Source organism: Bufo gargarizans, chromosome 9 (genome assembly GCF_014858855.1).
Source record: "Bufo gargarizans isolate SCDJY-AF-19 chromosome 9, ASM1485885v1, whole genome shotgun sequence".
Taxonomy (NCBI): Eukaryota; Metazoa; Chordata; class Amphibia; order Anura; family Bufonidae; genus Bufo; species Bufo gargarizans.
The window spans coordinates 164023491-164038766 of NC_058088.1; the positions used below are offsets into that span (position 1 = coordinate 164023491).

Here is a 15276-nt window from a genome sequence, read left to right on the forward strand (position 1 = left end):
GCAGCCATGGCCGCCTCCAACGAATCGGGATTTTCATGAAACGCAAGGGCGTCTTTTAGTTTCTCAGACAGCCCCTGACAGAACATGACTACGGAGTGCAGGGCCATTCCACTCCAAGTCAGTCACCCATTTTATAAATTCAGCATAATATGACTCAGCAGTATGTTCTCCCTGACACAAGCTACGCAGCTTAGATTCGGCCAGAGAGACCTGGTCCGGGTCATCATAAATCAGGCCCAGGGCTCTGAAAAACTCGTCCACCGATTGGCGGGACAGCAAACCTGATCGGCAGAGAAAAAGCCCAGGACTGAGCATCACCTTATAGCAGAGAAATGATAATCCCCACTCTTTGATTTTCGTCTCCAGATGAAATCGGACGCAGACTGAGAATATAATTTACAGGACTCTCTGAACCGAACAAAGTTATCACTTCCCCCGAAAACCTATCTGGGAGAGCGACCTTTGGTTCAAGGCTGACCTGGTTCCCACCAGCGGCGCCAGACGCCAGAAATCTCTGACACAGTGCAACTGAATTACAGGTCTGCTACCTCCTAAGATAATTCCTGCATGAGATCAACCAGAGTATCAACAGCTTCCATTTTGCACGGAGCAAGGGAAAAATAAAATTACGGTATGGGCGGTTTATAATGTCACGGAGGGTGAGAGAAGGGAAGTAAACCAAACACAACAAAATTAAACAAAACAGCAGGCTAGGCCCCACAGCTAGGGAACAGGGAAAGGTCACCTCCTGACAATCCCTGAGCCTTTCCCTGACTGCTATCAACCTAAACAAATCTTGATGGTAGAAGTGTTCATGCACTCGAACCTAAGCCCTGCTGCAACTGATACAAACCCTCAGCTAGGGAGCAGGCGAAAAGACAACCGGTTCCTTGCACAAGATGAAGGAACCTGTGTCTACCTAAGGCCTAGCGAGTATAAACAACAGATGGGAAGGAAGGAGGACTTAACTGAAGATGAACTGGGAGCAGGAGATCCACAAAACACCAGCAGAGAACTCCAGGAGAAAATATAAACCACAAGGGCTATAGTGAGAGGCAGGAATAAATAGCATCACTAACAAACTAATGAGCAGAACCTGTAAGGGGGTGGGATCCTGCCCAAAGCCACAACAAATCAATCTGTCGAGTTAGATTCTGTGCAGCAAGTCTGACAGATCTTCTTAGATCCCTCACAGGGCAGGGCGTGACCCTGGGACTGTGGGAGCACACATAGACTGGTGTTTTTTCCTATAGTGTGCATGCACAACCACCACTGATGGATTGCCGGGTGGTCGTAACCATGGCAACGAGTAGTGTATAATGTGATCGAAAAATGAATCAAGTCAGCAAAGGAAGCAATATGGATACTAAGAATACATTAGTAAGTGCCTTGTATTAATTTTCTGTACATGATAAATGCCACTTGTTGAAGTTATACAACCCATTTAAGTGGCTGGGATCTCAGTTATTACCATTAATGGCTTTTTAGTTACAGCTGGCAGTTGCTGTTAAGGATGCTCTTATTATAAGAGGCATAGTACCTTATGGGGCAGGAAAGGGCTAAACAAGCAGTTGATGCAGAAAAATATACCTGGCGTGTCAAAGAAAAGCCCATTTTTAAATACTATATGTTATTAGGTATTTAACAGGAGGAATATCCTCATAGGATGTTATAGCTGCTCATGTGTAGGAACAGAGATAGTGAATATTTTTATAATCTTAGTTTATTTAGAAAAATCGTACATTTATACTAGAAAATTTGTCCAGAAATGTTCCTTAGCATCGCTCTCTTAAATGAGCGTAACTGAGGCATGTCCGTCTTTCTGATACAGTACAGGGCAGTACTGACTAGGAAGACGCGCTGGGCCTGGAGCTGCTGCCCTCGCTGCTCCCTCACATAGTGTACAGTATATTAATAGATATACCCTAAATATATATATTTATCTTTCTTGCTATTTCTCACTGATGGCCAGTGCTGTCAGCACTAAGTTCTTCTGCTGCATTCCCGGTGCGCTGAATAACTAACCAACCGCCGGGTCATACATATCAGCGAGCAGTAAGTGCCCGCTATTGTCAATGCTATGAGGCAGGGGGATGCTGTTCTACAGTATATAAGGACAGTTGTATACTAAATAGTTACATGTCCATTGTCACCCCCATTCCTCTGCTATGTACCCACAAACTGGTACTGAAATACATCGAGAGGACTTCTGAGTGCACACTCAAGAGTCCTCTTCATTATATGTGCATGCTCAGAAGTCCTTACAATGTATTCCATCACCAGTTTTTGGGTGCGCAGTGGTTGAACAGGAGTGAGTATGGACATGTAATTTAGCATTCAGGACCTTCTTGATGGACAGGGTGATGTTCCTGCATAGCCAACTCGCCTGGTCCAGTCAATCAAGAAGGAGGGGCTGTCAGAGGAAACAGGAGGAGCAGGGGTGCACAGAGGGGCTTGGGCCTGCCCTTGTTGCACTTACCTGCTCATTTAAATATGTATTAAATGTGCTATTACACATTATGTTATTACATTCAGCTGAACTAGGCCAACATGGCGTTGTGCCTAGTTTATCAGTGAGTTTCCTTCTGACAGATTTATTTTAAAGTCCCTGTAAGTACTATTTAGCCAGTCGTGTTACGTAGGTGACCTTACTTACATGACTACTAAATAGTTGTCCTCTGTCCTGCCTGGGACCATCTTAGATGACAGATCATTGTCAATGGCCAAGTTTAAAGAATTGTCCATCCTGTATGTATCTACAATTTTTATGATTTGTTCTCTTGTTTTGCTCTAGGCATGCGGGCACTTACCTTGGATCCTCTGTTATATCGTCAACAGTTTTAGCCGGGGGCAAAGAAATAAGCACGTCTGTTCAGTACTATTTGTGGCACAATGAGATACGTGTGAGTATTAGAAGTCAAACACTTTATGGCATACACATGTCTATAATAATGTACATACAGTGGTCCATGCACTAGATGACCCAAAGTATGTAGGACACCTGACCATCACACGTATATGGTGGGAATCCTATTACAAAATCATGCATGCTGATGTAGAGTTGTGCCCCTTTCTCGGCTATGACATTCTCTACTGTTATGAAAAAGTGTTCCACAACACTTATGCTGTGTGTCTGTGGACATTTCTGTTCAGTTTGTGGGGTCAGGTATGTATGTTAACTAAGAAGATCTGGCTCAGAAAACAGAGTTCAATTTAATGAATTTGTGTAGGTAGCATTCTCTTTATACCCAGATTCATCCATCAGACCATCAGAGAGTGAAACCTGATTCGTCATTCTAGAGGACACATTTTCACTAGTGTTGGGTGCGAATATTCGAATCGCGAATTTTAATCGTGAATATCTCCACTTCGAGAATTCGCAAACATTTTGAATATGGTGCTATATATTCGTATTCGCGAATATACTAGATATTTTTTCATCTGAACCCATGATCCCTCCCTTCTTCTTGCTTGTGGGCCAATGAGAAGGCTGCAATGTCTTTCAGCTTAGCAACATCCCTAGCAACCAATAGGAAAGTTGCCTCCCCCTTACTATATAAGAGCCTCCCCAGCAGCCCTTGTATGCAGTATTTAGCAGTTCTGAGAGAGACAGCAGTGTTATTGCTGGGCTCTGTGCTTTCCTGTGTCATTACATTAGATAGTTAGTTAGTTAGTTACTTTATATATATACTACAGATAGTTAGTGAGGGATAGTCAGTGTAGGTTAGATAGTGATATAGTGTAGCTGATAGGTTCTGCTGTCCATACATACATGCTACAGACATAGGCCTCATGCACACGGCCGTTGTTTTCGTCCGCATCCGAGCCGCAGTTTTGGCGGCTCAGATCCTGACCCATTCACTTCAATGGGGCCGCAAAAGATGCGGACAGCACTCCGTGTGCTGTCCGCATCCGTTGCTCCTTTCCGTGGTCCGCCAAAAATATATAACCTGTCTTATTCTTGTCCGCGCTTTGCGGATAAGAATAGGCAGTTATATTAAAGGCTGTCTGTGCCGTTCCACAAATTGCAGAACGCACACGGATGCCATCGGTTTGCGGATCCGCGGTTTGCATATTACATTGCTGATTTTCACAATCAAGAACATAATGGCAAATTCTCGAATTTATGACAAATTTTCTCCCAAATATTCGCGAAAAATTGCGAATTTGAATATTGCCCTTGCCGCTCATCACTAATTTTCACTACTCGAGAGTCCAGTGATGATGGGCTTTACACCATTCCAGCCATTGCTTGACATTCAGCACGGTGACCTGGTATGTGGGTGCTCAACCATGGAAATCCATGTCATAAACCCCTGGGTGAAATTCATGGTACAAAGCCATTAAGTGACACATTTCTGTTGCTGTTTGGGGTGGTCTTAAGGGGCTTTTCCAGGCACTAAGGGGCTCTACACACCTTTACTAATCATATCTTGCCTGTGGAACAAAGTTGTTAATATGCTTATGCTTACCATCTCCATGTTACGTGAGTCGGCCACTTGGGCATCTGGTTACATGACACTCGTCTTCTTAAAATCCTGTATGTGCCTGATTGGAACTCAGTAATAACACAGTATGCTTCAAAATTATAATGCATATTAAGACATTCATTACAGATCAAAATTGCCTGAGAAAAACGGAAGGATTTTTCCATGTTACCACCAGGGGTAGACACAGGTAGCAGAAAGCCCCTGTGCAATTAATAGTATATTAACCTCTGCTCCCTAATTGCTCATCGTAAATCAACCCTCATCGTTCTCAAAATCTATCAATAATTATGAGCCATGAAATTCATTAGTTCCATCTTTTATATGACATCCAATACAGTAAGAAGTTGCCTTTAGGGCATTGGGCCTCGTCACCTACTGGGCCCCTGGTTACCAAGATTTATGCAATGCATAGGCATATTGCTTGTCTATCTGTATACATTGCATTTCCTATGACTTTTTTAAATTCAATGTTACATTGACTAATTATTGCCATGTTTAATAGGATGGAATAAACAAGCTTGGCACCAGCCCTGTCTGTGTTTTTTGGGATTTCAGCCTTGGGTAAGTGTTTTAACTGTTACATGTTACTGCTAAAATAGAAAGGGTTTATACTGTATGTGTGTGTTGATCATATTAAATTACAAACCGGATTTCAAAAAAGTTGGGACACTATACAAATCTTGAATAAAAAGTGAATGCAATGCTGTGGAGATGGCAAATGTCAATATTTTATTTGTAATAGAACGTAGATGACAGATCAAACGTTTAATCCGAGTAAATGTATCATTTTAAAGGAAAAATACATTGATTCAAAATTTCACGGTGTCAACAAATCCCCAAAAAGTTGGGACAAGTAGCAATAAGAGGCTGGAAAAAGTAAATTTGAGGATAACGAAGAGCTGGAAGACCAATTAACACTAATTAGGTCAATTGGCAACATGATTGGGTATAAAAAGAGCTTTCAGGGAAGACCCTGCATTTTTCAACAAGATAATGCCAGACCACATTCTGCATCAATCACAACATAATGGCTGCGTAGAAGGATCCAGGTACTGAAATGGCCAGTCTGCAGTCCAGATCTTTCACCTATTGAGAACATTTGGCGCATCATAAAGAGGAAGGTGCAACAAAGAAGGCCCAAGACGATTGAACAGTTAGAGGCCTGTATTAGACAAGAATGGGAGAGCATTCCTATTTCTAAACTTGAGAAACTGGTCTCCTCGGTCCCCAGACGTCTGTTGAGTGTTGTAAGAAGAAGGGGAGATGCCACACAGTGGTGAAAATGGCCTTGTTCCAACTTTTGGGGGATTTGTTGACACCATGAAATTCTGATTCAACATATTTTTCCCTTAAAATGGTACATTTTCTCAGTTTAAACTTTTGTTCCGTGATTTATGTTCTATTCTGAATAAAATATTAGAAGTTGGCACCTCCACATCATTGCATTCAGTTTTTATTCACGATTTGTATAGTGTCCCAACTTTTTTGGAATCCGGTTTGTAAATAAGATTGCAAAGGTTGGCAACATTTCGTAATGCGGCCAGTAGATGGCAGAGTTTCCTCACTCCTCTTATGCTACTTTCACACTAGCGTTTTTCTGAATCCGGCAGGGTTCAGCAAAAACGCTTCCGTTACTGATAATACAACCATCTGCATCCATTATGAACGGATCAGGTTGTATTATAGTAACATAGTAACATAATAACATAGTATATAAGGCCCAAAAAAGACATTTGTCCATCCAGTTCTTGAGCCACTTGTTAACCTCCCTAATCTCCCGCTGCCTTTCTTGTGTGGCTCGTGGTACCGGCAGTATTTCGGAAAACACTACCTTTGAGGTCCTTGCCTTAAGCTTTTGACCTAAATCCCTAAAATATTTTTTAAGGACGCTCCACCTACCTCTAACTTTCTCATTGGTTCCGATATGGACCATGACCTGCTATATCTTCTCCAGCCCCTCCCAGTAATCTGTCAACCCGATCCGCGATGTGTCAAACTCGAGCGACAGGAAGACAACACTCTGTTAGACGATCCAGGTCTTTGTGACAGATTGCCATATCTGTTCCCCTAATAATGGAGTCTCCCACTACCAGCACCTGTCTGGCCTGCCCTGCTCTCCTGGTCCCCTTCTTACCGGAGCTTACATTCCCCTGACTGGCAGAGGAAGTGTCCGGCTGCGGCAGTGCTGTTCCTGAACTGACATCCTCCTCATCCGCCAAACTTGCAAACCTGTTGGGGTGTGTCAGATCAGGGCTAGCCTCCCTGGCACTCTTCCCTCTACCCCGCTTTCTAACTGTTACCCAGCTAGCTACCTCACTTTCCTCAGCCTCCTCGCTACCACCCTCCTCCACATCTACCCCACAGAGTGCTTGCTCAGTGAGCAGCAAACTCTTTTCCAAATCGTCAGCGCTTTAGTGTTGAAACTCGCGCGGTTAGATACTCGCTGTGCGATTCCAAACTGGCAATTTGCTTACTTTTTGAACAAAGATATGCACCCTCAAATGGCTGTTCTAGGACTGCATACATTAGACAAGATGTGCACTGGACTGCGCTGTCAATAATGGAACACATACTAATGGGGATTATGCAAGAAAAGAGATGAAATACAATATGGTGCAGTGATAAGCACCTAACTTACTGTAGTCCCCTCCTAAAGTCCCTGAATCTCACGTCACGTAATCTAAAGTCACACACTTAATACAAACACACACTGGAAATCAAACACGTGAACGCTCACAAACTTGCATTATTTGCCTGCTTGTATAAATGCAGCTCTCATACCAGACTGCTTTTTTTTCCTCTGCCAAGACGGATCCATCTTAAACTCCATTAAAAGCAAATGGAGGACGGAGAAGTTTTCTATTGTGGCAGATTATGGCAGAGAAAACGGATCCGTCCTCATTGACTTGCATTGAGGATCATGTCGTCTTGCTCCGCATCACAGGACGGAAAGCAAACTACAACATGTTGCAGTTTGCTCTCCCATATGGGAATGCATTTTGGGAGCACTCCGTTCTGTTCAGTTCAGTTTTGTCCCCATTGACAATAAATGGGGACAAAACTGAAGCGTTTTTATCTGGTATTGAGCCCCTATGATGGATCTCAATACCAGAAAACTAAAACGCTAGTGTGAAAGTAGCCTTAGTCCCCATCTTCTGCACAAATAACCTATGTGATGCTAAAACAGCAATAGGTTATAGAACAGTACGCTATGTTACCAGCCTTCTTTTCAGTGTTTGTCAGTTTATAAATATGAGGCCTTTCAGTGTCATACACAAAACACATAGCACATAACTTTGTATAAAAGCAACATTAAAAAAACTACGCAAATACCAAACAAGTAACATTTTTCTTTAGACATTAAAGTCTACATACAACTGCAGCAATCTGTCTATCTAACTACCTATCTATATTATCTATATGTGTATGTTTATGTGTTTGTGTGTACATAATAATATATTGCATAAAATATAATAGCGACAAGGCACTAGGGGGCAGACAGAATGGGAGATGAGCGAATTTCTAGATTATTTTTTTCAGAGCCAATTGTAATGAATTGGTCAGAAAGTTCGAATCTGAATCTAATCTACCCATGTTGAAAGTGATCCAATTACACTGTTATACAAGCTGTACACTGACTACTTTACGTTGTATCAAAGTGTCATATCTGCAATGTTGTCCTCTGAAAAGATATAATAAAATATTTACAAAAATGTGAGGGGTGTACTAATTTTAGTGCACATGTTGGTGGGGAAAAAAGCACTAGGTAGGAAGAATAAGGTTTCTCATATGACCCTGAGAGGAACTGGGGATGGCTTGCCCTAATTGGTTCCCAGGCTGACAGACAGCCTGCATGAGCTAATTGGTGCTGCAGCAGGCAGGAAAGTGCCGAGCAAAACCAGCAGAACGCCAATCTGTACTGGACTGTGAATAAGGGTGGTTAGGTGTTCCAGGGTCTGCCAGGAAAACGATCTTAGGGACTTAGGGAAAGTGAAAAACAATCAAGGCCAGTCAGAAATCAATCAAGCTTATTGCCAGGAACAGTGAAGGGAAAGGCTAGGATTACAAAGAGGAATTGTATGTAGAATAGAGAGGCAGAAAAGCTGTCAGCTAGGGAGGAAGGAGTGATGAGCTGTGGCCGCTGTGCCTCTTAGCAGAACTGCAGCTGCTGCAGTGTAGACCTCAAACACAGTTACTTTCAAGCAAATACTTTCATTTCTCCCCCATTTTCACAGAAATCCTTTTTTTCGGGTGGTTCAATTTAATTAATCTGCATATATATGTGATTGCTGCAGCAATACCCAATGTGTGGCAGCAGTCTACCTGTGTGTATTAAGGTGAAACTGAGCGTCAAGCCTCAATCGTCCATTTATGTATATTCAGTTTCCGCACGGTCACAATTTACATTTGCTTTGGGAGGTTCAATTGAATTAAGCTGTATATATACATGATTACTGCAGCAATACACAAGGTGTGGCAGCAATCTACCTGTGTGTATTGGGTGAAATTGAGCGTCAATCCTCAATCATCCATTTACGTATATTTAGTTTCCACATGGTCCAATTTTTTTTTTTTTTGGGTGGGTTCAATTTAATTAAGCAGCATATATACATTATGTCCTCCTCTAAAGGATTGTCTAAGTGAACCCCTCGATCATAACAGTACCACTGATGGTGGGGATAGACTTTCCCAAAGGGAACACCAGGTCGCTACCTCTTGAGGAGGATTGGCACACGAGGCAGCTGGTCCAGGCAAAAGAGGAGGTACCTGAGCAAGGTACCAGAAGTACAGATGTAGTCAGCAGGCCAAGTCATAACCAGGAGTAACAGTGCAGGACCGAAGGATGAGGCAGAGGTGAAGTCAAATAGGCAATAGGTCAGGACAGGTAGCACAGGTACAGGTCAGGCAATCCGGGTCGGCAACAGGAGAGTCAAGGCAAACAGGTAGGAATCAAACAGGTAGCGGAGTCCAGGAACACAAGCACGAGTCAGGTACACAGGAACACAAGCAGAGATAACAGCAACCTTAGCAGGACACAAGGACCTTAAGGCTAAGGCATTTGGCAAGAGGGCTGAGCCACTTATATATGTGAAGGAGGACTAGGATTGGTCAGCGAGGTCACATGATCCAACCCATAAAGCACAGGAAGTGACGCGTGTTAGCCCTTAAGGAAGTGTTGCGGGGAACAAGCAGCAAATATGCTGTGGCCAGGGCTGAAAGGAACTGTGGAGCGGATCCCAGAACAACAGTACCTACACAGATAGGGCCCAAGACTGCAGCGGTGAATGGGAAGCACTGGCAGCAGATCACCGCTGAACACGGCGCCCGGGACCGCGGCGATAAGCAGGGGAACAGAGGCGCACAGCAGCCGCTGTTACACTTTATTACTGCTGCAATACCCAAGGTGTGGCAGGAAATCTACCGGTGTATATTAGTTAAAATTGAGCGTCAAGCCTCAATAGTCAATTTACGTGTATTCAGTTTGCACATAGTTATTATTTAATTTCTTAATTTTTGGGGGGGAGGAGGGGTTAAATGTCTTTAAACAGCATATGTATGTGGTTACTGCATCAATTCAGACATTTTCTCACAGCTCAGGCTGATTCCGATGAATACATATGGCGTTGCTGGCGGTGCCCCATCTTGCCACTGTTGCTGTCTGTCTGCATATCTACCATCACATTGTGTATGGCTCCATGCTGTGGCCTGCATCATGCCACAAATGCTTCAATCATCTGTTCACTGGGTGGGGGGGTATGGGTTGGTTAAATTTCATGAGACAGCATATGTATGTGATTACTTCATTAATACCAACATTTTCTCACAGCACAGGCTTATTCAGAGAATTAAACATCACCTTTCTGGCGGTGCCCCATCTTGCCACTGTTGTTGTCTGTCTGCCTAACTACCATCATGTTCTGTACGGCTACTGGTGCTGCAGCCTGCATTATGCCACTTTCCAACTATCACATTCTGTATGGCTGCTGCTGCCGTCGCTTCTATCATGCCACTGCTGCAACCTGCCGACCATCATCCTCCATAAGGCTGCTGCTGCCTCCATCATGCTGCTGACTTTCTGACAATGTGCACTATATGGCTGCTGCTCTTCACTGTTAATCCCCTACTGCCATTAACGCAAAGCATCTACCGCCACTATCACTACTACTATTGCCACTACTAGCCATAGACAGCCTTGTATGTTCCATGCAATACTGCTCCTGCTGCTGCCACTATTGCAGCCACATGCTACTATATCCGTACCGTACCCTTTCCACAATCACACTGCACTGCTGCTGTTCCCAATTAAAAGGCATTCCGACCCTGTCAAGGCATAATTTATGGACGCTTGGTCCCCCAAGCCACTGTGTGTTTAAACATCATCTGCTCCTAAGGAACAATTTTTGGAAGCTTTGGAATATGAAAAAGAATGAGACATGTGTTGGCACGGTTTGTTTTTAAACATGCTGTATGTTAATGTCGTCAATCGTGTGTTTACCCATAGCTATGTATATCAGTGTCACTCAGACATCATTTACTATTGCTGTCATTGGGTTCCCAAGCTTTGGGAGGGAAAGAAAATCATAAAAAATTAAGAAAAGAGATAACAAGTTTTCCTAAAAGTGGGAGACTAGAGGGGGTTAAATACCAACTTTCACAGGGCCATAGGAGCACCTTTTTAGTTCAGCCAGAGATGACTGTTTGAAAAAACACTGCAGTGTCGGTTTTGTTATGCTTTAAAAAATATATATATATAAACATTCCCAAAATTGTCCCTTATTAGGGGCAGATGCCTGCCTCCTTACACACATGGTAGTATTGGAAAAATCAGTGGCTTGTTCTGAACAAGAGATCAATAAATAATGCCATAACGGGAGTTGATGCTTCTGTTTATACACACAATACTAGTGTGGAAGAAGCAGTGGCTTGTTCTGAACAAGCATCCAAAAAAAATCATCAATTTTTTTTGTGGCGGGGGCAGCAGCAGTACAGAATGGAATTTTATGGACAGGAGGTTTTCAGGGGAACCTGACAGGCAAGACTGGAGTTGTGTGGCTGTTTACAGGTAGTAGTAGTAATAACATTGACAGCCATGGCAGCAGCAGTATAGTTTGGAACCTGATGGATAGGTGATGTATAGCTGTGTAGGGGTTGTGGTAGGGGCAATAGGGTGAGTAGAAGCTGCGGCCGCAATGCATTATAAAATGGAACAGACACACAGTGACTATGGCATGATTGGGTTGGCAATAAATCGCCATTGAGTGAATACAAATCAAATCAGTGGCTCACCTATTCAGGATCACAGATAAGGTGCTCTATCCCAGGCATACCCACCGTCTGATAATTGACAATGTGTTATGATATATACAAAAATGAATGGCACTCTATTGACTGGTGTAGTATGGACAAGATCAAAATAAATATTTGATAGTAAAAGAATATTTATTCATATAAAAAATATTAGCACATCCCTATATAAAATAAAATGGTAAACATAGAATCTAAAATCTGAAGATATGGCAATATGATGTATAGTGTATCTCCAATCTCCAATTAACAAATGATTAATAATTGGCTGGACATATATCAAATAAAACAATGCAATCAATAGGTCTTATGGTCATGCAGTTCAAAATGGACCTAAAAAATTCAATGGATAGTCAATAGCCCAGACGAAAGTGATAAGTGTTGGTATTAAGAATTAAAAAAATAAAAATAGCGTACAAAAAGTGCTGGACTGTCCTGGATAAAAATCAATTGTGGTATTTTGTCCAATCAGATCTGATTGAGTATCAACTCAAAATAGGTATCAACTCTAAAGATAGGAATATTTTTTGTGTCAAGCAACAAGAGTTTGATGTTTAAATAATAGCGACTGACTGAGTTTTGTTCCCTTAACCCCTTAAGGACTCAGCCCTATTTCACCTTAAGGACTTGGCCATTTTTTGCTAATCTGACCAGTGTCACTTTAAGTGCTGATAACTTTAAAACGCTTTGACTTATCAAGGCCATTCTGAGATTGTTTTTTCGTCACATATTGTACTTCATGATACTGGTAAAATGAAGTAAAAAAAAAAATCATTTTTATTTATAAAGAAAAAACACCAAATTTACCAAATTTTTTTAAAAAAATTGCACATTTCCAAGTTTCAATTTCTGTAATACATAGAAATACCTCAAAAAATAGTTATTACTTTACATTCCCCATATGTCTACTTCATGTTTGGATCATTTTGGGAATGATATTTTAATTTTTGGGGATGTTACAAGGCTTAAAAGTTTAGAAGCAAATCTTGACATTTTTCAGAACTTTTCAAAAACCCAATTTTTAGGGACCAGTTCAGGTCTGAAGTCACTTTGCGAGGCTTACATAATAGAAACCACCCAAAACTGACCCCATTTTAGAAACTACACCCCTCAAGGTATTCAAAACTGCTTTTACAAATGTCGCTAACCCTTTAGGTTTTCCACAAGAATTAATGGAAAATAGAGATACAATTTCAAAATTTCACTTTTTTGGCAGATTTTCCATTTTAATAATTTTTTTCCAGTTACAAAGCAAGGGTTAACAGCCAAACAAAACTCATTATTTATGACCCTGATTCTGTAGTTTAGAGAAATACCCCATATGTGGTTGTAAACTGTTGTACGGGCACACAGCAGGCGCAGAAGAAAAGGAATGCCATACGGTTTTTGGAAGGCAGGTTTTGCTGGACTGTTTTTTTTTTACACTATGTCCCACTTGAAGCCCCCCTGATGCACCCCTAGAGTACAAACTCCAAAAAAGTGACCCCATTTTAGAAACTACGGGATAGGGTGGCAGTTTTGTTGGTACTAGTTTAGGGTACATATGATTTTTGGTTGCTCTAAATTACGCTTTTTGTGAGGCAAGGTAACAAGAAATAGCTGTTTTGGCACCGTTTTTATTTTTTGTTATTTACAACATTCATCTGACAGGTTAGATCATGTGATTTTTTTATGTATACTTTTTTTTTATTTATGTAAGTTTTACACAATGATTTCTTTTTTTAAATAAAAAAAAATATGTTTTAGTGTTTCCATAGTCTGAGAGCCATAATTTTTAGTTTTTGGGCGATTAACTTGGGTAGGGTATGATTTTTGCAGGGTGCGTGTGACTTTTTGATCGCTTGCTATTACACTTTTTGTGATGTAAGGTGACAAAAAATGGCTTTTTTTACACCGTTTTTTATTTTTATTTTTTTACGGTATTCACCTGAGTCATGTGATATTTTTATAGTGCAAGTTATTACGGATGCTGCGATACCTAATATGTATACTTTTTTTTTACTTATTTAAGTTTTACACAATGATTTCATTTTTGAAGCCAAAAAAATCATGTTTTAGTGTTTCCATAGTCTGAGACCATAATTTTTTCAGTTATTGGGCGATTACCTTGGGTAGGGTATGATTTTTGCGGGATGAGATGACGGTTTTATTGGCACTATTTTGGGGTGCATATGACTTTTTGATCGCTTGCTATTGCACTTTTTGTGATGTAAGTTGACAATTTTTTTTTATTTAGCACAGTTTTTTATTTTTTACGGTGTTCATCTGAGGGGTTCGGTCATATGATATTTTTATAGAACTGGTCCATACGGACGAGGTGATACCTAATATGTATACTTTTTATTTATTTATGTAAGTTTTACACAATAATATCATTTTTGAAACAAAAAAATGATGTTTTAGTGTCTCCATATTCTGAGCCATAGCTTTTTAATTTTTTGGGCAATTGTCTCAGGTACCTCATTTTTTGCATAATGAGGTGACAGTTAGATTGGTACTATTTTGGTGGGCAAACGCCTTTTTGATCGCTTGCTGTTGTACTTTTTGTGATATAAGGTGACAAAAAAAATTGTTTATTTAGCACAGTTTTTATTTTTTATATTTTACAGTGTTCATCTGAGGGGTTAAGTCATGTGATATGTTTATAGAGCCGGTCGATACGGACACAGCGATACCTAACATGTATACTTTTTTTCCCCCTATTTTTTCCCAATTTTTTTAAACTTTATTTGGGGAAAATGACGTTTTTGTTTATTTTTACTTTAAACTTTTAATTTGGGGGGGGGTAAACTTTATTTTTTCAACTTTTTTTAACTTTATTTTTTGTCCCACTTTGGGATTTCAACTTTTGTGGGTCTAATCCCTTTTTTCAATGCATTCCAATACTTCTGTATTGGAATGCAATGGCTGTATGAGTAATACAGTGTGTATTACTCATACAGCTTCCTGCCTGTGAGATCCAGGGGGCTGGATCTCACAGGCTCGTCACCGGAAGGTAGCGCGATGCCTTCCTTAGACATCGCTCTGCCTTCCATGCCATCGGGTCCCCCCTACAGCCGCATGGGGACCTGATGGCACCGCTGCCTGCAACCGCCGGATAAGGTCTGAATTTACCTGCGGTTTGCGGCGAATGCCGACATGGGGGGGGGTCACGGGACCCCCCCGGCATTGTGACAGGATGCCCGCTGAATGATTTCAGCGGACATCCTGTTGCGATTAACCCCCGCTGCACCGCAATCGCGATTTAATAGTACGTTACCACTCTTCAGCAGTTGTTTGTTGTCTCGTACTAGCGATGTTTTGCAGTCCTGGCTTGTCTCCCTACAGCTGTGCGCTTGGGTGGCGAATCGCGCTCCCCTCCGACATACCACGTGGAGTCCCACATGGTTCGGAGCGGAGTTGGTTATTGGTTGATGGTGTAGTACCAGTCTGTTCCTATGGCAATTGTAAATCAGATGGATTTTGGGAACAAGGAGAGTCC

At 41.5% G+C, this 15276-nt stretch overlaps 1 protein-coding gene across 1 annotated transcript in view; it reads left to right on the plus strand.

The window, feature by feature from the left end:
- ADGRD2 (adhesion G protein-coupled receptor D2) overlaps positions 1-15276 on the plus strand; it is a 381627-nt gene that overhangs the window by 110497 nt on the left and 255854 nt on the right. Inside the window, exons 11-12 of the mRNA XM_044268542.1 lie at positions 2795-2903; positions 4993-5051. Of these exons, the coding sequence (XP_044124477.1) occupies positions 2795-2903; positions 4993-5051 (168 nt within the window). The remainder of the gene's footprint in view (positions 1-2794; positions 2904-4992; positions 5052-15276) is intronic.